Below are 25443 nucleotides of genomic sequence, written 5' to 3' on the forward strand. Positions count from 1 at the left end.
TTGCATCATCGCCATCTTACGTAGAATGGCAGAGCAGGAAGGGACCCCGTGGATCATCTAGTCCAGCCCCTGTCAGGGAGGCAGAAGCCGGGGGGGGGGAATCGTATTTCCCAACCTCCAACTCCGCAGCCAATTATCTAAACCACTGAGCAGTTCATAAAACAGTAGATGACTAGATTTCTCAAAGTCTTTAACATTAGTAATATATTTGTTTTTTTAAATGATTCTTCATAGAAACTCTGCAGTAGAAACGGAAGCAACATTATTTTCTTTGTTTAGATACTCTTGTTTGTAAATGTTATGGCTGTCCAAGTACTAACTCCTGCCTACAAGAAGTATTTGTCTCAGCTTGTTTTAAGGTTCTTCTCTGCGTTCCAAGGAAAATGCAGGTAAATATCTTCTAGCATGCTCGCCTTAATCTTGCTTTATAAACGGAGGTAGGAAGGATCCACGCTCCTTTTGCTTCTGTCTTCATGTGAGCCGCAGTTAAACTAGTGAGCCTCTATTAACTATATTTTTGCTAGAATTGGGGAAATGTGGTTACCAGCTTCAAAACAAACCAAGCTCTTAAACCGCAGTTTGAAGTTCATTAAGGATCCTGGCTTGTTCTGACGCTGGTCACCATAGCTCCCCTTCTCAGACGTGACAGGAAACTGTTAATTAAAATTTGTGTCTTACACAATGCAGAGAGTGATGCAGTTCGGTGACCAGGCAGAAAGTTTGTTTCGATCTTGGCTTGTTAAGGTGGGGGACGATAATCCAAATGTATATGCTGTACTAGTTGTTTGCTAATTCATTGGTACTTTTATATCCCACCTTTCCTTCATAGTATTCAAGATGGTGCAAGTAGCATTCCCTTTGCTGACTTTTTCTTGACAGCAACCTTGAAAAATATGTCAGGACAGGGAGTGACTAGTCTAGAATCACCCAGGGAGTTTTCTTCTTCTTGCAGACTTTACCTCCCAAACTCCAGTCCATGATACAAAACCACAGCCTGTGACAAAACACACATTCTTCTCCTTGACTCACACTAGATAAAAATTAAGACTTATTTGTAAGACAAGGCTGATATTAATGACTGGCAATCTTTAGAAGTAGACATGCCTCCTAGCTCACATCAACTTTATAGTCTTCTCTCCTTGGGTGGAGGGAGAACATTTTCCCAGGCGATTTCAGTTCTGTCTCTGCGACCCAAGTCTGATTGTGCCGCTCATTTATTCAGGGAAGAGGATGTAGAGGCATTGCTTACTTGGAAGTTTTATTCTCCTGCGGGTTCACAGAATTACAAAGCTGCATTTGTGTATATCACTGCTTGAGAAGCTTTGTTAGGGTAATTCACAGAGGCATCGTCAGTTTTTTCATCTTGCACATGAGAAACTAATACCTGAAGTGAGAGTGAATTAATTCCAAAGGACTGACCTGTCCAGTTAAAAACGTGTTTTGTTTGGTGGACTTGATGCAATGCATATTTAAACGTCCTTTTTGCTGATCTGTATAAAGAGATGCAAGAGTCTGAATTGATGATATGGCCATTTTAATGTCTAATAATTGAATATTCCCTTCTGAAATTTTTCCTTACACCAATAGGCAAACAGTGCATTTTGCAGCCTCGTCCTGGGTTGGCCACGGGTACAAGCTCCTTGTGTATTTCTCTCTAAGACACGATGCAGGTGGTGGGTCAGCCTCTTTGTATATTTTGAAGGAGACATACTGGGGAGGAAGGTTAGTCTGCTGCTGCTAAAGAGTTTCTGTCTCCAAAGCTTTTTTTCTGCCATGCTCGCTTAAGGAATCTCTCATGATTCTGCACGAGCTTTCTGTGACGGATAAAAACGGGCAATAGTGTCACAGGCTGTTGTTTCTTTGTTCCATTAAGTGCAGTTTATATCTGCCTCAGTTTGGGACCGTCAAGACTCTCCAGAGCCGTTTTTCACCCACGTCCTTTGGGTGATGTTCCCCTGCAGCCATGAGGCCTGGTGCCTTTTTCGAGCAGAGGGACAGGCATGATCCTGCCTCTTATTTAGTGGGCCATCATAGCCATTGACAGACAGACAGACACACACACACACACACACACACAGAGAGAGAGAGAGAGAAAGAGAGAGAGAGAGAGAGAGAGAGAGAGAGAGAGAGAGAGAGAGGAAGGTAGACTGATCGCCATCTTTGTTCACTCTCCCTGTCTCTTTTGACTCAGGTCTGTAGACACCTTTTTTCCCTAGCTTTGGTCTGGATCTCCGCAAAGAGCAAAGCGCCAGGGGCCGACCCCCAATCTCTCTCCCATCTCGCTTACACTCTCAGAACCTCACTTGGCAGTTTCAGAGGAGGGGCAGTGAGTGTATATAACACCCCAGATTTCTTCCTCTACAATCTGGGTACTCTTGATTCAGTTTTCCTGAATCTTTCTCTTTTTCTCTTGTTCAGTTTTAAGGCATGCTTACCCATTTTTCAGGGTTTTTTTTTTTTTTTTTTTTAGTACTGGACCTTTTCAGTTAAATACTGTATGTCTGTTTACTTTTTAGCAATTTACGTTCAAAAAAGATACAATAATACCAAATGCTGAAAATAATAAACAATAATAATAAATAATAAAACAATACAATAATTTATTTTTAAAAAACAGTAAAATAATTTGTTAAAAGACTTGGGTAACTGACAACAGTAACAGACAGGAGGGAAACATCGAAGTGTGGTTTTCTGGGTTGAAATAACTGCAATATCTCTGTCTTTCACATTTCTTTTTTGTATAGGAATTAATTTGCTCTTTTTTGAAAATAATATTTACACATATTTTAGTGCTATATTTTGTTTTTCAGAGATTTGCATTGCAAGCTTGGAAGATTTTTCTGATGTATACAAACTGGAAAATGAGTAAATTCTTACTGGCATTTATCACTGGCTAGTCTAGTCAGTATTATTAAAATGACAGAATGTGGACGAGCTGAAGGCTTTAATGTTGTTTGTGGAGCTCTGAGAAGGGCCTTCTGCTCTGCTGAACCTTCCTGTTAAAGCAAAGACTGAGCGCCTTTGCCTTTCCAGTTTTGACTGTCACAGGACAGGATGATTTTAAGATAATAACAGTGGAGCTAAGTAATTACACACCACCTTCCATTTATAAACCACCTAAATTAATTACTTTAAAATGTCAGACAATTTTCATAAGGAAAAAAAGTGGTTTTTGGACTACCTTTCCCCATCAGCCTGAGCTAGCTCAGCCACTAGTGAAAATTTATGGGAGGGACTGTCAGAAAACATCTGGAGGGCCACAGCTGGCCTTCCATATATGCTAAAGCCATGGGTTTTGCTAAGTGTTTATTAATGGTGAGATTAAGAGCCTTTTGCACGACTCCTAAGAGTATGTAAGCTGCAGTAGTAGGTTGGCCGATGTGTTTACAAACACCTTGCATCCTTTAGCAAGTTTGAAGTAACCCAGGCCTTTGAATGGCATGCTAGCCTGTGCAGGGTTCCTGCCCACCAAGAGCCTGTTTCCCTTTGTGTGCACTAGAGTAAGATCTTGTTTATCCCCTGTACGGTGCCCAGGCTTGGACTTCTTCCAAACCTAGAGTGGGGGATGACTGTTTGAAATGCCTCCTCATTAGAATTCAAGTTCCCGTATAGTGCATCTCTAGGTATTGCCATTTGTGCTTGATTTTATAAGTCTTGATGTAATTTGGATGACAAAGACTGCAAAAGGGAGCTTGGCCTTGACCCATCTTGAATTCCTTCTCACATTGTGTAGTTGTTGGGTGGGGTGGAGATTAAAGCCAAGCCACCTTGCCTATTATGCCTTGACGTGCATAACATCCACGTGCGGAATGTTCTGCTTGCATAGGAGGCTATTCCTAAAGCTGTTGAACCACTGGACGCAGCATGGGGAAGTGTACAAACACATGTGCATGTACAACACTTGACCTGTTTTAGAACATGGGCCAAAGCTGGTGGCAGCTGATGCCATCTGAATCTTCCACTCTTCTGCATAGGAGAGATTGCCTCCCTACATGTACACATAAATATACTCAACAGTGCACTCAGAGCTTGCTGTGGGCATGACATGCTTTCTTTGCGAGACTCATCACAATGCAAACAGGTGCTTGTCTCAAGTTGGACTGCAAGTTGAAGATTTAAAATCAATAAAGGTATACATCTTAGTTTGCAGATATCAAAACATTATCTCTCTGTTTGTGAGAACGCTGCTTGAGGGTTGAGCTTCTGTACGAAAACAGCCTCATGTGGTTTTGATGCATTGCTGCCTATGTGGTCCGTATTGGCTTGTTCCCTCTGCATAGGAAATCTGCCATAGGGAGCAGCCTTTGCTGTGACACTGAGTGAATCATGCCCCCGAGAGCATTTTGAACACCACTTCCCTCCAGTCCTCTCTGCACTTCTTCTTCTGCTTCCTCTCTTTGCTTTCACCACTGCCAGAGCTATGGCAGGTCCAAATACATCTTCTATGGGGTTCAGAATTGAGAAAGGACCACTTACCCACATATTCACCACATCTTCTAAGAGGAAGGTTTTTTATTTGGCCTCGCTCCATACTCTGCGTCTTAATTTCTCAGTGCCTTAAGCGGCTGTCTAATCTGTCTCCCGGGAGATGCTTTATGGAACAAAAGGTGACCGTGGTCCATTTGCCCCCAGTGTGGGGTTCGGAGGAGTCAAAAATAGCAGACAAGATAGATGTTTTGATATGATCAAAGTCTAAACAGACACGAACTGGTGTGTCTGTTGGGAAACCACAGTTCTCAAAAAATGAAAGCTGAGGATGTCAGACATTCAAAACTTAGATTGGCAACCTGTTATCCTCCAGATGATTTTGACTAAGATCCCCCGAAATAGCAGCCGCCACGGCCCGTCACCGACCATCGGGGATGGGGAGCGCTATATTGCGGCATGTTGCAGAGGGCACCACATGGCGCCACCAGCTGAACAGACATAGTGGTAAGGAGATGCTGCAATCCAGCTGAATAAAATACCTGCAAGCAGGCTGTATTGTGGCTCCTGTTCCATTCTAGTTCACATTCTCCAGACAGCTGATCTTCCCTCACGGGTCCAGAATGGGTGGGTTCATAAGCAGCTTGCAGGCTCACGATTCAGATGCAACTTTGTCTGCCAGTCGGACTGGTCGGTCCACTCCTGTGGATGAATTTCACCTAACAGGATGCTGGATGGATCGTTCTAGAGAGCAGTGATGCGGGTCCACAGAAGGGTTTGTAACCCGAGAAGGTGTCAAAGACAATGGCCGTTGTGCCAGTGCCGCTCCCAGATGGGGTGGGAATGGTGCGGGTGGGATCCTGAGAGAGGCACACAGTCATGTTTTCAAAAGGAAGCCTCAGGAGATAAGAGAGATGCGAGGACACTCTCAAGGATAGCTAGGAACTCAAGAGAGATGCTACCCTTGGTCCAAATGGGACTTTTAAAAATGAAACTTTTAATGCATTATATTTGGCACCTTATAGCTGTACAGGAAAAGGAAAGGAGGTCCCTGCTTCCGAGGTCTGCATAACAGCTCGCAGAAACAGCTGGGGAGGTGGTCCTTCCCTGCCATCCAGCCTTCTCCTCCTGGGTTACTTGGCAAATAAATGCCAGCTCTTTTCCAAGTGACTGAATAAAGAATTGTTTATTTATCTGAAGTATTTATAAAGCACTAAGCGGCGTGCCCTAACATAGCTGCCTAGAACCAGACATGTTCACCTCCATGGGGTGGAGGGTGTGGCGAGGAAGGAGGGAGGGAGCTGCTGTAGGGTCGTTTTGACCCGTCCCTGTGAAGAAGGGAGTGTATCCTGGCCGCTTAAGGGGAGACACACGGGGTGTTTGCATTTGTTGCCTGAGTTGCTGGTCTTTGAGAAAGAGAAGAAAGGATCTTGCCTCTGTGAGCAAGGTTGGAGTCTGCTTTGGGCCTGGTTGGTGCCTTGCCTGTTTTCAAAGAGCGGCTGGCTGGCTGGCTGGCTGGCTGGCTAGAGTGCAGAGCGTCTGCCCACGTTTAATCTCCTCTGTCAAATTGTAGTGCTAAGCACAGATCTGGTTACTCTGGGGCTGCTTAATCTCACCATCTCGGTAATCCTTTTCTCCCCTTGTGCTTTTAAATTTTTGTTTGTAGCAACAGAGAATGTGATTAACCAGGGAGGGAGAAAACCTGACCGTCATCTGCAGGTGATCAGATGACTTCAGAGACCTGGTTCTAATTTGTGGGTGGTTCTGACGGTAACAAAGGAAAGCTTGCTCTTTTTATGGAATTGGCAGGCTGTTTCCCCACATCTGGAGTTAATGAAGTCTTTGAGACCACATCAGTTGTGTTTTGCCGCAAGAATTCTTTGATCTTCAAAATCCAGACAGGAAGAAGTGCAGCTTTTGATACTCCTGCAGCGATGTTTTTGCCGACTGTACTTCAGATACCAGGACATGGCAGACCGGCATAAACCCCGTGCGCTGCTAGCGTGGAGCACGCCTGCTTCTCTTTGAAGGGGCTTCCCTTGCACTTTTTATGAGGCAAGTGGTCTGTGAAAACAGGCACCCGTCACATGTCAGTTGCCGATCCTTCTGCTCAGGTACTCCTTGTTCAGAATATTAAGTGACTCATTTGGTGCCAGAGCAGAGCTCCTGCCTCGCTCACAGGGACCATCATTCCGGCAAAAATGTTGAAGTCGAACACATTTGTCACTGTCGGTTTTAACATGTTAATCAGCATTCATCCCCACAGCTGCTTCCAGTGCTTTCCCATGATTCCTGCTAGGATCAGGAGAGAAAAAAAAAGACACAAAAGTTTCAGCCCAGCTAATGAATTTCAACTCCCATTGGCTGTGGAGATTTGAAATGCGACAATTAGTTGTCCACCCAGAAGGCAGCCGTATACTTCCTTCCTGCAGACTGGAATACTTTCCATGTGCTACATTAGATTTGCAAATAGAAAAATTCACCAAGTATTTCCTCCCTCTAAATTAGTTTTAAAAGCTCATGATTTTTGTCCTTCTCCTGTTGGGTCTCTCTCTTCTTTTCAAGTAGATCTCGAAACAGAATAATTTTTATTCACAAAACAGTAGGGTGAGGGAGGTTTTCTTTTTCTTTATTTCAGTAAGGACCTTGTGTATGGAGAATTGTTTCACCAAGGAGAGAATTCTCTTTCTCATTGCATATTCGTTGCATGATTTGGTGTGCAGCAAGGAACCTGAGCGGTGACTCCTTAATTAGCGGTAGCTCGCAGCTATCCTTTCCACGGTTGCACTCGCGCCGACATACATGAGCAACAGAATGTTGACCGCTGCAGGGAATTGATTCCAACTGTGACAAACCCAGACCTACTGGGATCTGCCACACTTTAACTAAGCTGCCACCAACCATTCCCTTTAAGAAGTCACACAGACCAGGGATGGATTTTTAAACAATAAAAAGAATAAGGTTTATTTTAAATACACACAGGGAAAAATAAAACAATCAGGTGAATAGATAAAGTAACGTGGCTTATTCTCACTCATACAAGCATACAGTTTGGTTCACACAGAACCCTTAACTTAAAGCACAGACCCTGAACCTATCAGTTCTGGCTAACCAACAGACACCTGAACCTATCAGGTTGGTACTCTGACACACAGAAGTACCCTGTCTGACACACAGACTCCCACAACAGCTTCTTCTTCCCAGCTGCTGCTTCGTCACAACCCAGTGTCTCTCAGTGTCTCTTCATCTGAACTTCACCACACAGGCATCACATATTTATACAGTACAGCCCCTCCTCCTGATGTCCCGCCTTCCACTCTCCATAGGATGGAACTTTCCCTCCAAACCCATGACAGACAGGTAACATCAGTGCTGTATGTAACACCTCCCCTCTTTATAAGTTGTTTTGTAGGGGGAAAGCTAACGTGCTTTTCACCAAAAAACAACCTGTATAAAACATACAAAAACAGTTATACATACCATATCATACTTATACTTACATTCTAAGTTAAACCATAGCACATAGGCATTTAAACATTTACCATATACATTACATCCATTTACCTTTATTCATACAAACCAATTCAAAAACAGGTACATTTTACTTTTTGTCATCATTATATACACATATAGTCCATGTTTTTTCGCCGTCTTCATTCTTCAGGTCTTCTTGATAAGGCGTCAGCAACACAGTTCACTGACCCTCTGACCACTTTCACTTCAAAGTCATAGTCCTGTAGGTTTAAAGCCCACCTCATAAGTTTGCTATTGTGGGTTTTCATTGTCTTTAACCATTGCAATGGTGAATGGTCAGTACACAGAATAAAATGTCTTCCCCAGATGTAAGGCTTGGCCTTCTGGATCGCGTAGACTATGGCCAAACACTCCTTCTCCACGGTTGCCAAATGTCTCTCACCTTTTTGAAGTTTCCTACTCAGGTAGGACACTGGATGCTGGTCACCATTCTCATCCTCCTGGCACAGAACTGCTCCTACCCCGCTGTTAGACGCATCGGTGTAGATGATGAACTCCCGGTCGAAGTCTGGAGCACGCAGGACAGGATAGTTGATTAACGCCTCCTTCAACCTCTGGAACGCCGCCTCACAGTCGCTGGTCCACGGGATGCGGTCATCAGCCTTCTTCCTCGTCAGATCGGTCAGCGGAGCCGCAATCTCGCTAAACCTCGGGATGAACTTTCTGTAGTAGCCCACCAACCCAAGAAATGATTTGACTTTTTTCTTGGTGTTGGGTCTAGGCCAATCACGAACAGCTTCTATTTTGGCCTCCAGGGGTTTTATCATTCCTCCCCCTACCATGTGACCCAAGTATTTTATTTCTGGGCTACCCAGCTGACACTTGCTGGCCTTTACTGTTAGCCCTGCTGCACTTAACCTCTGCAGCACTAACTCCAGGTGTATCAGGTGATCTTCCCAGGTATTACTGAAGATCCCTATGTCGTCAATGTAGGCCACTGTAAAGTCACTGAGCCCTGCCAAGGTCTGGTCCATCAGCCTTTGGAATGTGGCTGGTGCATTTCTGAGACCAAAGCTCAGGACTCGAAACTCATAGAGACCAAAAGGGCTGCAAAAGGCAGTCTTTTCTTGATCCCTGGGATCAATTCTTAATTGCCAATATCCCTTTACCAGGTCCAATGATGAGATGAACCGACAACCCCCTATGGTTTCAATCAGGTTGTCTAGCCTGGGCATTGGGTAGGCATCAGGAGTGGTTACACGGTTTAATTTCCTGTAATCGACACAAAACCTAATGCTCCCATCAGGCTTGTCCACAAGGACTATCGGAGAGGACCAAGGACTAGAAGAGGGGACGATTATGTTCTCCCTCAGCATCTCGTCCAGCTCCTTCCGCACCTTGTCCCTATAGGGTCCCGTTACTCGGTATGGGGATACTGCCTGCGGGGGTGCATCCCCTGTGTGGATCCGATGCATCACTCCCTTCACTATCCCCGGCTTGTTGGAAAACACCTGCTGATATTTACTAAGCAGCATTTTTAGTTCTTGCTGCTGGTCTTGGGTGAGTGCAGGACTGATCTTTACCTCCTCTGGGTTGTATTTTACTTCCCCTCTACCCTCCCAGAAGGGTAATTCCGCTTCCTCACTCTCAGCTGCTTTTATCGCGAATAAAACCCTCTGTTCCCCTCTGTAGTAGGGTTTTAGGGCATTCACATGAACCACCCTCCTTGCTTGGTTCTCCTCCTGCTCTATTAGGTAGTTCAGGTCTGACATCTTGGAAATGACCCTATATGGTCCTGCCCATTTGAGCTGCAGTTTATTCTCTCTGCAGGGCCTAAGCCAAAGCACTTCCTCCCCTGGGTCAAAGTGCCTCTCTCTAGCTTTGTGGTCATACCATGTTTTCTGTCTGACCTTCTGAGCTTGCAGGTTTTCTGCTGCCAGCTCTAGATTTCTCCCTAGGTCATTCATCAAGGTGTCTATGTAAGTCACAACGTCTTGTGGGTCATCCTGGGTGATCTGCTCCCAATTTTGTTTGATCAAATCAAGGGGCCCTTTCACCCCTAAGTGTGTAGCAAACATGTCAGAGTGACCCCTTTGTAAGATCATGGGGCGATACTTTTCAGGTACCTCCAGCTGACTTCTGATCCCATCTCCCCCTTTTGAGATATTCCTCATGGTTTCTCTATATAAAATCCCCTTTTCCTCCAGAAATCTCACTGGGGTTTCAGGTGTTAGCTGGGCGTCAGTCACCTGTTCAAAACACTTTTGGAGAGTGGCGTCTGCCTTTTGCTCCTGTCCAAATCTGCTGTCTGTGGTTAAGGTTTCCACCACAGCTTCTGAACTCCCCTCTGCTTCCGTCTCTGGCTCATCATTACCCCCCTGAACTGTCCCTGTGGTGGCTTGTGAGCGTGTAATCACTAGCACCCGTTTCACATGTTCAGCCAGGTCATTTCCCACGAGCACGGCTGCTGGCAGAGTCGATGAAATCGCTAGCCGCCAAGCTCCCCTCCAGCCTTGAAAGTTGACAGGTACCTCTGCTACTGGCAGAGAGATTACCTGCCCCTCAATCCCTGCCACCTTCATGCTCTCATTTGGGATTATAAACTCCCTAGGGATGATATCTGGATGGCACAGGGTTACCTGGGAACAAGTGTCCCGCAGCCCCCTATACTGACGGTCAAGTATTCCTACGTCCACCCCTGCTGTCTCAAACAACTGAGAATCTGTTTTTATCAGCAAGCAGCGCTTTACCTCCACAAGAGGACCATTTTCCTCAGCCTGATCAGCAGCGGTAGCTGTTCCAGACTGAGTAGCCATGGCAACAGGCTCCCTCAGTGACACTGAGCCTTGCTCTTTCTGGACACAGAACACAGCTTTTGGCTTGGTTCCACTAGACTCCTGAGGCACCATTCCTTTTAGCTGCTTTAATTTCTGACACTCTGAGATTAGATGACCCTTTCCCTGACAGAAATAGCATTTTCTGGTGTATTTTGATTCTCTCTCATCTTGTTTTGGTTTTCCCTCCAAAATCTGAGGTCTTAGTTTCATGTCTGAGGGCTTCCCTTCACCATGGGCCCCTCCCCCTTGCTGGCTTTTCCCTGGTCCCTGAGAGTACTTGCTGTAGGTTTCTTTGGGTTTACCTACAGATTTCCCCTCACCCAAGGGCCTTCTTATTTGGGAAATAAAATCTGCAATCTCTGCGGCTGCTGCCACAGATTTCGGTTTCCTTTCCCTCACCTGGAATTTCAATTCCCCCTGCAGGACTGAATAGAACTGTTCCAGTGCTATCAAATCTTTAAGCTGCTCATAGGTCTCTGTTCCCTCCTGCGATAGCCATTTCTCAAGCAGCCTCACCAATTGGGCCCCCACTTGGGTAAAAGTCTGTTCTGGTTTTTTGGTGAGGGACCTGAATCTTTGTCTCAGCTGCTCTGCATTTATCCCATGTCTGGCAAACACCAGTTTCTTAAACTCTGCAAAATCTTTCATCAGTTCCTCAGGCATCTCGGCATAGACCTCAGCCAGGCTACCACTGATTAAAGATCGCATGATGGTCATCTTCTCAGTTTCCCTCACTGAGAAGTCCACAAACGCTCTTTCCACTAAGGAAAAGAACACCTCAGGACAATCTCCCTTGTGGTACACAGGGAATTTCTTCAGGTCAGCTTTAGACAGTTGGCCTCCCTCAGAATCCCTATTGTTATTATTGTTCTGGTTCATCAGTTCCAATTTTCTTAATTCAAACGCCATTCTTTCTTTTTCCAGAGCAATTTTCTCTCTCTCCCTCTCCCTCTCAAACGCCATTTTCTCTCTCTCCAATCTTTCTTCTCTTTCCCTTTCCTCCATTTCAAATTGCCTCATCCTCAGTTCATGCTGTTGGGCTATGAGCAATTTTCTAAGTTCTGGGTTCTGCTCTCCTGTGCTATCACCTTGCACTGAGCCAAATTCATCCTCAGAACCTTGGTCAATCTGGGGGTCTTTCACTTCACTCATCTCTGCTACTTGGCTTCGAGTCAAGGGCATAACCCCCCCCTCAGAACAGGCTGCTTTAAAAAGTCAAGCCTCAAAATAAAACGACCACTTTTTTCCTTCTTGCCTCAGAACCAGCTCTCCCTAGAGATTGCTGCTGTTCTTCAGCACTTAAATTGCAACAGTATCGAGTCAGAGCCTACCCCCCTCTGCTGGGCCTCTCAGCTGGCAAGCTAGCTCACTGTTACTACGCAGTTTTGCCTCAGCTTTTTCCCGCCAAAACTAGGCTGCCTCAGAGCACCTTAATCTAAGTCTCCCCAGTTGGCACATTCTTCTACTAGCGCACCTCCCCGTGAGGTACACCTAGAAGATTACCTACGCGCCTCAGACTGTCCCTGACTAGACCCCCCTTGCTCTGGGCACACTTGCCAAGGCTTTGCTGGACCGCTGGACAACTGGACCAGTCGTATCCCACACGCTGGACACCAATCAATGTGACAAACCCAGACCTACTGGGATCTGTCACACAGTTACACTAAGCTGCCACCAACCATTCCCTTTAAGAAGTCACACAGACCAGGGATGGATTTTTAAACAATAAAAAGAATAAGGTTTATTTTAAATACACACAGGGAAAAATAAAACAATCAGGTGAATAGATAAAGTAACGTGGCTTATTCTCACTCATACAAGCATACAGTTTGGTTCACACAGAACCCTTAACTTAAAGCACAGACCCTGAACCTATCAGTTCTGGCTAACCAACAGACACCTGAACCTATCAGGTTGGTACTCTGACACACAGAAGTACCCTGTCTGACACACAGACTCCCACAACAGCTTCTTCTTCCCAGCTGCTGCTTCGTCACAACCCAGTGTCTCTCAGTGTCTCTTCATCTGAACTTCACCACACAGGCATCACATATTTATACAGTACAGCCCCTCCTCCTGATGTCCCGCCTTCCACTCTCCATAGGATGGAACTTTCCCTCCAAACCCATGACAGACAGGTAACATCAGTGCTGTATGTAACACCAACGTCTTCAGATAACGGTGTTGTTCTCCTGCCCAGGCCCCCCTGGCACTGTGCCCCCCCCCCCCCGGATTTAGCAGGCTGGAGATGAAAATCTTATAAAGCGTTTTGGGTGAAGCGCACACGGAGTGCTCTAGAACCCTGGGGTAGAGTTTGGCTGTGTGGATTTCATAAGCCCCCCCCTTATTCCTTGCAAGAGAGAATGAGTGAATGCCTCCTGGCACACCGGCTGGTGGCCAGCACCCCCACCCCCCACCCCTGGGTGAGAATACTCCTAACAAGGAAATACCCTCTCACGCCAGTGTTTGGTTGAGATTCCTGCACTTCACCCTCTTCTCATTTAAGGTCCTAAATACATCTCGGCCCTTTGAGGACCAGAGAACAAGTGTTTCATGTCGCAGCTCTTCAGGTCCTCAAAGAGTGCGGTTGACTCCCCCAACCTGCCCGCCAGAGTGCCAACCGCCACCATAAACCAGTGGGGGTAGGAGGCTGCTTGTGTAGCTCAGAAGGAGAGATTTGCTACCCGTGGTCTTCAGGGTTGGATTAAAAACACAAGAGGGTTGAAATATTCTGATGTGAGGAAAAATGTATAACTGTGTGTGATTTAGGTTCAACCTACTCCCAGCTGCCCTTGGAAAATTATTTTGAAAGGTGGATAATAAGAGCAATACTGTGCTGCATTTGGTTTTTAAAAATGCTGTTTACATTGAATTTGACAATATGGACAAGCAGCTGTGCGGGAGACTCTGTACCTGGAAATTATGCCAAGCGGTATTTGGTTGATTCTAAAATAATGTAGCTGATCAACCACATTTGTACCAAACAAGGAAAGCAGTGCTGTGTTTAATATCTCCTTTTCAAGGGTAGGGGAGCCCTTCCAGGTCTGAAAAGCTTGCCTGCTGATATTCTGGGTAAGCAGTATGTCAAAGAGCCTCTGGCTTGGCCTGGCTTGCCTGCTGGGTGTTTGTAGTCATTGGGGTATGTTCTGTGATCACCTGAGGCTTGGCCCGGCTGCAGTGTCAGCAACCAAACGAAAGAGAGCTGGTTTTAGCCCAGCCTTTCTGAAGAGTGCCTGCCAGTTATTTTTTTCCTTCTCTTTTCCTTCCCGTCTTTTTCTAAATTCCAGTAATTGCTTATACAGTATTTGGAAGAATAAGGTTGTGTGAGGTTTTGTGCTTACTTAGCAGAGTCTGCTCTTGTATTTTAATGGGGTCCCTGCTTAAATGAGCCACTCTAGGGGAGGGGGGAGCAGTTCAGGACCATTTAAATTGCTGAAGCCCACAGTTCTTGGGAAAAAGCATGGTCAGCCGGGGATGGGGCTTACGTTTTGGGCTCAGAGCTCCTGATGGGCTCCTTTCATTCTGTGCTCCCCATGCTTTGGTCTGGACCTTTCTTGTGACATTCAGCTTCTTCATATTTCTCTCTTTCCCCCCCCCCTTCTTTCCCATGGGTTTAGGTCTATGCGCCATCTCCTAGTTCAGATGACTTCAACAGAGAATCTCCAAGTTACCCATCTCCTAAACCTCCAAGCAGTATGTTTGCTAGCACTTTCTTTTTGCAAGGTAAGTGAACTGTTGCTGACCGAGCAAATTTTTTAAACCAACATTGCAGCTGAAACAAGACCATGGTCTCAGGGCCAAAGTCTCTGTCAAGAGCGAAGAGTTTCAGGAGCTTAACATTGCTTTCCCTCCAGTCAGATTTGGAAATAAAGGCCACGCTTACTCCTGAGGACCAGTTACAAAACAAGAGCAAGCTAATCCAAAAAATGATCAGCGTTAGGACAGTGAGATGCCTTTTATCCCTTAACGGAATTGTGCTGCTAATTGTGAGCTAACTGTATCCTCCTGAGTTCAGAATTCAGAGGAAGGCCAGGGTGTATTTTTCTTAATCGCAATCTGAAGATTCAGGTCTCCTTGAATTGAATTAGTCTTGTGGAACTCAAGTTACTGGCTGTCTCTCCAGAGCAGCATCTCTCTGCGGCAGCAGATTGCAGACCCCCTTGCTTTGGCTGACCAGCCTCTCGGCCGCCGGCCAGGGCCGCCTGTGGGCGAGGCTCCTCCTGCCTGTGGTGGCCGAGCCAGTCTCGTCCGTCGGCTCACAGGAGAGCCGCTCAGCAGACATCATGGCAAGAATAACAACAACAACAACAACGCTCATTAGCTGGGACTGCCACTCCCACAAATACCATAGCAACATCGCCCACGGATCTTTCCCCTAGCAACCGTGAGGGGGGCCAACCGAGCACCTGTAGTGCCGACATGTCGCCCGCTGGGTCCCCTTCTGCAGAGCAGCCAAGGAAGGCGGCGGAACGGGGGGGGCAGCGGAACCCCCCTTTCCTTCCCTCAGAGAGCTCAGCTCGGCCGGCTTTATTGGTTGACTCGCAAAAGGGTGACTCTGCCTCCCAGCAAAACACTCCCAAGCGGTGGAGCCGCGGCCCCAAAACCCCTGCCAGAGCCAAGGGAGCCGTTGCAAAAAGAACCGGGGCAAACAGCGGCAGCAGCTCTCGCCTTCCCAGCCCGCCCGTTGGAAAGGTTTCTGTTTTTTTAATTCGGCAAGACCCACTGAAACAGACCGTGTGGCCAATGTTCTGTGGGTAGAGTGGCCCGGAAATGGGTACCTCTGTTGCGCCTTTTCCTGCGGCAGCCGGGCTGTGTGAGCAGGGCTGGGCTCCTGTGGGGTGACCAGCCCGTTTCCCGATACATCTGTGAGAGATGCCCCTTGTGGCGGTGGATGTCCTGTGCTCCAGGAAACCAACAGCATCAGCTTTGGGACCTCAGGGCATCCGTCTGGTGATGGGCCCCTCCCTCTCCCTTATCCTCATGGGGGGGGGCGGCTGCCACCGTTCTGTAGCCTTGGAGTTGGGAACGCAGGGAGGTGCCTCAATCCTGTTCAGGCGTCGTGGCCATCTCATCCTTTCCTGCCGTCGTCTGTTCCTTTAGGGCCTTTTGAAATGGGAAGCGCAAGAACTGAGCCTGTGGCCCTCAGTGTACCAAGGATATGCTTTGTACTGCGGTGCCATCTCAGTCTCCACCTTGGGTGTGGAATTAGAGACACCTGATGTTTTCTCAGCCATGGCTGGGATGCGTGGTTGAAGAGAGTCTTTAAAACAAAAGCCCCAAACTCTGCATCAGTGCAGTAACAAAACTGTAGGGAGAGGTTACAAAGGATACCCAACAGGAGAAGTCAAATGAAATTGTAATCTTTGGCTGTTGCTGCTGTTTTTAAGTATTATCTCCTTTATAGGTGAGAGGATATGCCATTTAAGTTCCTTTCCTTCTCGCTTTCCTTTCTATTTAAAAACCAAGATGGGACCCACAGTGCTTCTGAACTTTGGAGCCCTTCCAATGGAATGAGTCAGCCTGGCTATGGTGGATTGCTGGAAAGTTCCTCCCACATCTCCCACTCGGGCAGTTTTGGCAGTCGGCACTCACACGAACGCTTGGTAAGGCCAACGTGGCGTCGGTTCCCCTTTGGGGCAGAGGGCGCTCAGCGGTGGATCCCTGCTCTCCCAGGGAGCCTGGTGGCTGCTGGCTCAGGGGAAACTGAGTGGAGATAAAGGAGAGTTTCAGCCTTTAATCAGCTTAATTGGTAGATTAATCCACTAAAACGTCAGTCTCTGATAACCAAATGTGATCAGGAGGTATCCATTTTAATCCGCCGGAAGAGTCAAAGGGGGACTGACTCACATATTAACAACACTGATTGGAACTTTGTCTGTTTCTGTTTAAAAGAAAGAAAATAGTTAAAGAAGGCTCTTCCTTCTCCATGGAAAGTTTTCTTTATTGAGCTGTAAGTTTGTTTGCTTTCCTCACACTTCCTCATGTTGGAGGTCCTGCTGGTGGAATGGTTGTGGAAACTGTGATTTGGGGTTTTAAAAGGTAGGAAAGCTGTGGTTGAGAATCTCCCAAAGGTTTTCGCAACAGAGAGGCACAGGCAGTGAGATCCATCCCCCCCCCCCGAGAGTTTATGTACTTACTGATCTTTATCGATTGAGGTTGATGCTGCCTGGCACTTGGGGGGGAGTCCAGGGCGAAACAGTCCAGCTTGTCAGGAGCACCATATGCTGAGGGAGGTGAGATCCGGAGCAGGCAGTGAAGCGCTTTCTCTAGCCTGGATGGTTGAACAGAGAATAGCAGGTGACATTCCAGGTACGAAAGTGCTGCCTGACCGCTTACTAGAATGAAAGGATCCTGACTTCACATGTCTGGTGAGGACATCTGTGCCAGCTGGGACTCGCCAGGAAGAGACATTTGAGTTCAAGCAGGAAGCTCCTTGCAAATACTTTTCAAAAATGACTGATGTGTTTTTGAAAGGCAAACACAGTGCAAAGAAGGGGATTAAAAATAAAACAGGAAACATGAAGGCCACTGTATAGGGGATATGCTCATATTTGGAATGCTCCATTCTTGCTGGTCTGGATGGCTTTCTGTTCCATTCTCCAAGACCAGAGGCGCTCTGTCTGTCGCTATTTGTGGCTTGGTAGCATGAATTGAGGGGTGGGGGTGGGGGTTTTGTTGTTGTTGTTTTTGCACTCCAGTCCTGCAAAGGGGCTTCCCAAAGGCACCAACCCACTGAAAGGAGGGCTCGAGGTGCCTTTGCGCTGCTCTGGCCGGGCTTTCCGACATTCCCCGGTGCAGCAAGGCAAGTTCTGATGTTCTCGGGCAGGGATCTTTCTGGGTCGTGTGGGACTTTGTCAATGTATTCAGCACTCGTGTGCTGTCCCTCTGGTCTTAATGGCCCATTTCTGCTTTTTTCCTAGAGCTACCCCCCACATTCCGTCTCGCCCACAGACATCAGCACCAGCCTTCCCCCCATGTCCAGCTTCCACCGGGGCAACGCCAGCAGTTCTTCCTATGCGGTTGCCTCACACACTCCACCCGTCAATGGATCAGAGAGCAGCAACCTGCTGGGTAAGATTGGTTAGTTGTCCCATAAAGGTATAGAAATCTTGACTGGGAGAGAGTTGGGTGTTGGTGAGCTGAATGGGAACAGGGACCCCGGGGCTCCCCAGTTTAATTTATATGCAACTGGGAGCGGGTCAGGAAATGCCAGCTCAGGTCTGTGCAACTTCAAAAGAGGGAACCTCTCTAAAGTTGGGGGAACTGCTAAGCCCGTTAAGAGGATCCGATGTCTCCGCAGTGCTTGGCGGTGGCGGCGGCTCAAAGGCACCACGATAGAATATATCTCACAGGGCAGGAAGCACCTTACAAAGTCTAGCCAGGTCCCAAGCATGATTGTCAAGGAAGTTGTCATGAGAAGAGGGCTCGGAAGTCTTGCTTAATCGAGGGGAACGAAAAGAAACCCCAAGAGGCAGAGCAGAAGAGGGCAGCCCAGCGTTGAGGCACGGTGGAATGCTGCCCCGTGCTTTGCTCATGGATCGCGGTGGGCAGCCTCCACCGTCAGGAGAACTCAGGATTTGGTAAATCAAGGCATGTCAGAAAAAAGTAAAGAAGAAACCCCAAATACAGAAGAGCTAACCTAGCTGCTTACTAGAATGAAAGGATCCTGACTTCACGTGTTTGGTGGGGACATCTGTGTCAGCCAGGTGAGCTCTTCTGTGTTTTAGGTTTCTTTTGAGGGCATGCCTGCTGGTGCCACAGAGGACAGAGCTGCCAAATGGCACATCAACGAATGGCAGAAGGATAAACTGCATTTGACTGCACAAGGAAGCATGTCTAGTCCCCAGCAGTTTATTAAAACATTTGCAGCTGCAGAGGTGGAATGTTTCATGAGAACATGGTGACAAAGTGGCTGAGTAGAGGATTTTGAAGGGAAATTAACAAATCCTCGCCTGAAGAGCTTTCTTTAGTTTCTCCACTCCTCTGAAAACTTCAAGATGCATTCATTACTTTGGAGATGAGAAGAGATCCATGCCCAGACTGGATCAGGCTAAAGCCTCACCTGTCTGGTGTGGCCTTCTGCCTGCACAGAGCCAGCCAGAAGGCTGTGGAAGGCTCAAGGCAGGCCATGAAGGCATGGGCACCCTCCTGCTTCAAGCTGTGTGCTACCCCAGGTTTAAGTTCACTTTGAAAACCCAACATCTGGGGCCAAGACGCAGCTTGTAGGTCCATAAGGTCATGTGCCAATAGGTGCTTTTACCAAATCTACTCCTCTAGTAATGCATTTGGAAGAACAGGATGGGTGCAGGACGGCTTCCTACTCATCGGTTGAGGGTATGGGACGCCTACCTTAGGAACTCTCCTTAGTCCAGCACCACTGGAGGAAAAAGAACGTCGGGCTCCGTTTTTTCTCAGTTGTATCTGAACAAGGCTGCCCCCAGAGTCAGAGTAGGTCCATGATTTCTGGCATGGATCCAGATAAGCTTTCTGTTCTTGGAGGCTCAGAGGTGATACAGACTCCTCAGAATGACTGCCTGTCCTGTTCTCTTCTTGATTTTTTTTTTTTAACTTCTTGGCACACACCGGTTGCTTTTATGACCATTTTACAGTTTGTTGGCCTCCTGCAGCTTAGCAGCACTCAAGGGTGGGATAAAAATGTCTAAACAAGCGGAAGAAACACCTGCTTGGGGCCCTTTGTTGCTGAGTTCAGAGTGTTCCCCCCCCCCTTTTCCAGCATTGTTCGGGAATCCAGGGGAATAATCCTCCCACCCACCCCCTTGCAAGCCCCCCACCCCTGAAGAGGGAGGCTGTTTCCCAAAATAAAGGTTGCCCCACCCTGTGGGACAAGAGTTGGCAACAACTGGATCCATAAAAACTGTCCCTCAGGCTTTGTTTTCTTCAGGGTCATCCATTTGGAAAGAGTGTTGTTATTCAACAATCCTGGCCTGTAACAGTCCTTGTCTTTATTAAATCTTCCCCTCTTCCACCACCCCCCACCCCCTTTTCTCTTTACAGTTAGCAGAGGCAGCGCTGCAGGAAGCTCTCAGACCGGGGATGCCCTTGGGAAGGCCTTGGCCTCGGTAAGTAAGGAAAGGTCACCCCGAGGCAGAGGCAGGGATGGCCCAGCCGGTGGGCAAGGTGATGACGCTGCTGTTTGTGCCACGACCATACTCCCTTGGTGCCCTGGTGTGTCTGTGTGTACGTGTGCCTGCACTGTTTACAGCCAAGGATCCAGAGCAAGGCGGTCGCCCTCTGATTTGATTGTGAGGATCCCATTTAATTCATAAGAGTGCAAACCAGACATCATTATCAGTGAGGGCATGATGGGAATGAATGAAAACAGAAAATCGTTCCGGATTTCTGCGCCTTGAACAGATAGATGGGTTCTGGTGCCTTACTCAAATACCACCTCTGGAGCCTTCAGGAGCTTTAATGGCACTCCACAGGCAGAAAAGAAAAGAGAAAACTCAACTGGACGCAACTGTCTCTTTGAAAAGAAGGTTCACAATCCATTTGGCACAGAACAAAAAAGAACTGACAAAAGTTGTGTGAAGTAGTAAGGATAAGAACCAGACCGTTGGTCCCCCCCTCCCCACGTGCCATGACCGTTGTCCCGTTTCCATTGGGTCCCGAATGTTGCTATATAACAAAGTGTGAATTAGCTGAAGCAAGTGGAATGTTCGAAATATGAAAAAAAAATATGCAGTCAAACTCCCATTTTTGCTAAAACCTGTAAGGATGGATCATGGGATGTCTGTAGAGTTCTCAAGAGTACAGGCCATGTTTTCAACAGGCTGTTTACATCTCAGGATGTGAATAATGCAAATATTCCAGTCTTGAATCTATGAGTGGAGGTGGTTGGCAAAACTCCACGGATCTTGGGTGCCTGTTGTTATGTGCTGTGAAGTCACATCCGACATACAGTGACCTGGACAGGATTTCCAAGATGCGTGAAAAACACAAACAACCCTTTTCCTATACGTGTTGGTCCAGCAGACATCTGTCAGAGTTGCACTTACACAGGTGGGTGGGTGCTCCTGTGTTAAACCAGCCTTGACGGGAAATAGGTTGGGTGGTGAATACTTTCAGGAGTCTGGAGATGGCGGGGGGGGACGGGGACGGACACATTTTGGAACTGCAGCTCTGTGTGATATTTTCTGATGAGAATTAAGACTCCTTTTTCTACCACCAAGCTGCAGTAAAGTGGAAATAGCTGTCCTGGGAGATACAGTTTCTCCTTGGCTCAGTCAGGATTCAGAAGCATGCTGAGTGATCAGCTCTGCTCCAGGTGGCCCCTTTGAGAAGGAAGGAGGAAGGAGCAGAAGTAAGCCTTCGTCTCTAGCTTCAGAGCAATCAGCCAGTGAGGTCACCCTGGAAGGCGAGGCAACACCCTTCAGGAGATTTAATGGCGGTGCCAGTTGATGAGCCTCTGATGCAGCCTCTCACGGCTTTCATCATCATCTGCATTTTGTTAGAGAACACTAGGGATGGTATTCACCTACTCCTCTTCTTTTGGAAAATGACTTCGCCTCATAATAAGACAATGAGCTTTCCAAACTGGTGGAACGTTGCAGTGGCGAAAAGGGGTGGGTGGGTTGGTTCTGTTCTGGTGTCAGAGCCGGGGGGGGGGGACTGTTATTGTCGTAGCAACCCAGTCTTCCGGTGGGCTTAGGTTGCTGCTTGGCAGGGCAATTGGGTCATTCCATAAATCATCACTCTCCACACTGAGGTTGATGCCTTCCATCTGCTCCAGCGAGGCTCGCTCCAGCCTCCGTGCCTGGAATCTTGGGCTTCTCTCCATCATCTCCTCTTGCCCCAGACAGGAAAAGGCATGCAAGCGGTGCTTTCTGCTGCTGCTCTTCAGAACAGAAAGGGTTAGCATGGGGGGGGGTTGGCTCCCCATTTTGGTTCACTGGTATTTTTTCATTCTCTGGTTAAGGACACTATGGACTGGAGCAGTTCAGTTATCCCAGTGTTTACTACTACTTACACACACACACACACACACACACTTTTCCTGGCTTTTAAATATTGTTGTTAGTAGCAACAAGAAGATCTAGTTGTAAAATTCTGCTGACAGTACCTTCATTTTTTTTAAAAAGGCCTTTCATGAGTAAAACCTCAGAAGATACAACATTTGTTCCTCAGTTTAAGTATTAAATGCTGTGTGATTAAACATGTAAGGCCAGATAATACATTTGCAAAGGTTCTTTTATTTTAGGTTTAAGCCTGGATAATTGTGGTCTTAATCTCAGGGTAGGCAAAAAAGAGAATTGTACATGAAAGTATTTACACAAAGTTCCCAAAGCCCAATGGATTAGACATTGGTTTGGATAATGAACCAGTGTAGATAGAAAGCAAAGAAAATCTGGGTGTTTGGGCCTTTTCTCATGTGTTTCCCTGAACATTTGCCAAACAATAACCCTTACAATTGTGCCCAGGGAGGGTTATATGGCAGGAGAAACATCTGGTTTATTTCAGTGCTTAATGCCAAATCAAAACACTTGGTCTTTAATTTAAAGGAGATCAAAGCAGAGGGCGGTTTTCCTTTGCTGATATCAAATCTCTTTGTCAGGACCTGTGTTTTGATTCCTGCCTCCCAACCTGGGGAAACAGCCTTTGTGCAACTCAGTTGGCTAAATGGCCAGCCTTCCTTCAACAAAGGAGAGGGAAATGTTGGGAAGTTGACTTTCCCTAGTAATTCCTGAATGGCCTTTGTCACTGGAGGCCCAGGGACATTAGCATGACAAAGGGAGCCTGAAATGGACTCTGCAGTGTTTAGAACACACTTGGGCGGCTGGGGGGCTGCAGGCTCCCTCTTGCTTGGCCTTTGTAGGCAGCTCTTTGCCTTGAGCCCAAGCGTATGGCCTCCCTGCTGGTTAGAAGAAGGGACCCTGACAGGCAGGACCCAGAGGATGACAGAGCGCTCTTGTTGGTTGCAAAGGAAGCAGCTCTGGTTCCTCTTCTGCCTCTCAGAAGACTCCAAATCAGCTCCTCCTCGCTAGTCATCAACTGCTAAAGCATGGAAGATAACCATTTTCTCCTCCCTGTGGCCTTTTGGAACCAGCCAACCAACCAACCCCAAACCATGCCTTCTCTTTTACAAGGCACTGGCCATGTTCTGATTTTGTACCAGAAGCTTCCTGCCTTTTCGAGATCCATTCTGGGAAGAGAGAGGCTTGTAAAATGAGGGAAAGGCCTGAGGGGGCCTTCCAGAAGCAAATGCATATCCTTGCTTGCTTGCTTGCTTTCTTCTTTTCCATTGTGAGCCAAATTGCCAGCCCATCACATCCGTGGTGGTTGCCTGTCATGAATGAAGTCAAAATACCAAACATGTGCAGAGTTTGTTCTCTTGCCAGCTTTACAATGCCAGACATTTTGCAAAAGAGAAACTGGGTAGGGGACACAGATGCTTCTGACGGGATTATTGATAAGAATTGATCAATTCCTTTCACAAAACAGTGAACGGCATCACTAGCTAAACTGTGAAACGAGCTCCCTTCAAGTTTCCCTCTTTCTTCTTTCCTCCTTTTCCCGCCTGGCTACAAGGAGGAGATGGGAAGGAAGGCTTTGCTTCCGTTTCTGATGAACCACGGTTTGCTGTGCTGCCCAGATGGGACAAACTGTGATTAATCATAACTCTCCTTCATGGAAATACGCCATCTTTCACAGAGGGGGTTGTGAGTTCAATTCCCCATTGTGCCTCCTGAGAAGAGAAGAGCCAGCCTGTGTAGCCTTGGGCAAGCTGCACAAGGGTCCCGACAGGATTTTTAATGTCAAACAATGGAGGGAAGAGAAAATGGCCCTGGGAGGCTGCCAGCCAGCAGCAGCTCCTCCTCTGCACAGGAGGGGGGCTGCTCTGCTTTGGCTGAGGGAGGGGGGCCTTCTCCAGAGAATGTCTCATGGGTCATGTCCCTTTCTTAAGATGAACTTGGAAGACGGGAAGGGGTGGCGGTGCCACAGTCCCTGGGACAAGCAACGCCATGCAGGCCTCTTCGCTTTATTGAGATTATTTTGTGCACAGTCAGAAGCACGATTGTTTAATGGTGGCAATAACTGCTAAAATTCTGCTAAATTATAAAGTTGTGGGGAAAGGGGAGTACATGATTCAGAATGTGTTGCCGTGTTTCCCCAAAAATAAGACAGGGTCTTATATTAATTTTTGCTCCAAAAAACGCATTATGGCTTATTTTCAGGAGTTTTTTTTTCATATACAACAATCTACATTTATTCAGATACAGTCATGTCATCTTCTGGTTGGAGGGCTGGGTTTCACTTAACTGGCTTTTTTTGGAGGTAGGGCTTATATTACGAGCATCCTGAAAAATCCTACTAGGGCTTATTTTCAGATTAGGTCTTATTTTTGGCAAAACAGGGTAGCAATAATGTAAAAGTGATCAGATCAATAATTTTCCTGGCCATTTGATTTCCTTTGAATACATCGAAGCACAGTTGGGATTGTTTAGATCCTTTTCTGCCCTACTGCAGTTGGTTCAAAAGCCATATGTGTGTATATGTTTTGCCTTCTTTACATTCTAGATATATTCCCCTGACCATACCAGCAGTAGTTTTCCTTCAAATCCTTCGACACCTGTTGGATCACCCTCACCACTCACAGGTAGGAGCCAACTTTTTTAATTAGTGCACTCATACTGCTCTCCATGGTGGGTGGGTGAGTCTAGATGGGTCTGCCCTTCTGAAGAGAAGCACAGGCTGTTGCAGTCTGGTTTCATGCGGCTCCTCTCTCTGCCCTACTCCCAGCAGGCCAACGGCAACGCTTGACTTGTGTGTGGACACCACAGAAGTCATGAAAATGGACTCCAGCTCTCTCCTGCAGAGACTGTTAATTTGGGGGTTCCTTCTTGGGAGGGTGGAGGAGGAACGTCCTGCTGCAGCTCTAACCCTCCCTGTTGCCTCTTCTGTTACGCTTGGTGGGGGAAAGTTTGTTCTGGACTCCAGTGGAAGGCTTTTTCCACGTGGGTTTGCTGTGGGGCCAGGAGGCTGGGGGAGTCCTTGTGGGAAGCCCGGCTGTCTTTCGCCCACACCCCACACCCGGAACAGAGGCTTGCCCTTTGTCTTTGTTTCCTTTCAGACACAGTCTTTGAAAAGTAAGTTCTCCGAGATGAACATCTTGGGGGCAGAAAATATGTATTCATCCCGACTGGGGATTCTGGGAGTTGAAGTCCATAAGATATGAAGGGCCACTGATTGAGAGCCAGTCCTCTAAGGGAGGGGGCACTAAAGTAGGAATCTTGTGAAGGAATAGTTGAGCTGGTGCCACATTTTTCTGTATGCAGAACTTGGTATAATGATTCCTGGTAGCTCAGTAAATGAAATGTGTAACGTTTTGTTTAACTTGCAAACTGAATGCGGGAATCAAAACACCACAGCACAACTTAGCCTCATAATTGTTGAAAAGCACATGTATTGTGGACTGGTTCAGCACTGCTTTTAAAAGAAAAGATTTTATAAATAAATATCTTAAAAACACTGCTGGGAACCAGCTACAAGGAAGTCTGGCTAGACAAGAAGAGTTAAGTTCAGCAACATACATAAGTTCAGCCAGGTATATACTGGAACCACAAAATGCAGCATCCACACCAGAATTAAAGAACATGAGAGACACTGCAGACTAAAACAATCAGAAAAAATCGGCAGTAGCTGAACATGCCCTAAAAAAAGCTGGACATGAAATTCTATTTCAAAA

General features: G+C 47.0%; 1 protein-coding gene across 3 annotated transcripts in view; it reads left to right on the forward strand.

Annotated features, from left to right (window-relative positions):
• The window catches only part of TCF12 (transcription factor 12), a 118489-nt gene that overhangs the window by 71184 nt on the left and 21862 nt on the right, over positions 1-25443 (forward strand). For all 3 annotated transcript variants that reach the window (XM_072982111.2, XM_072982108.2, XM_072982110.2), the window contains exons 10-14: positions 14354-14459; positions 16203-16339; positions 17657-17807; positions 19752-19816; positions 24276-24354. In XM_072982111.2, the coding sequence (XP_072838212.2) occupies positions 14354-14459; positions 16203-16339; positions 17657-17807; positions 19752-19816; positions 24276-24354 (538 nt within the window). The remainder of the gene's footprint in view (positions 1-14353; positions 14460-16202; positions 16340-17656; positions 17808-19751; positions 19817-24275; positions 24355-25443) is intronic.

The sequence above is a fragment of the Pogona vitticeps genome, chromosome 12 (genome assembly GCF_051106095.1).
Source record: "Pogona vitticeps strain Pit_001003342236 chromosome 12, PviZW2.1, whole genome shotgun sequence".
NCBI classification, from domain to species: domain Eukaryota; kingdom Metazoa; phylum Chordata; class Lepidosauria; order Squamata; family Agamidae; genus Pogona; species Pogona vitticeps.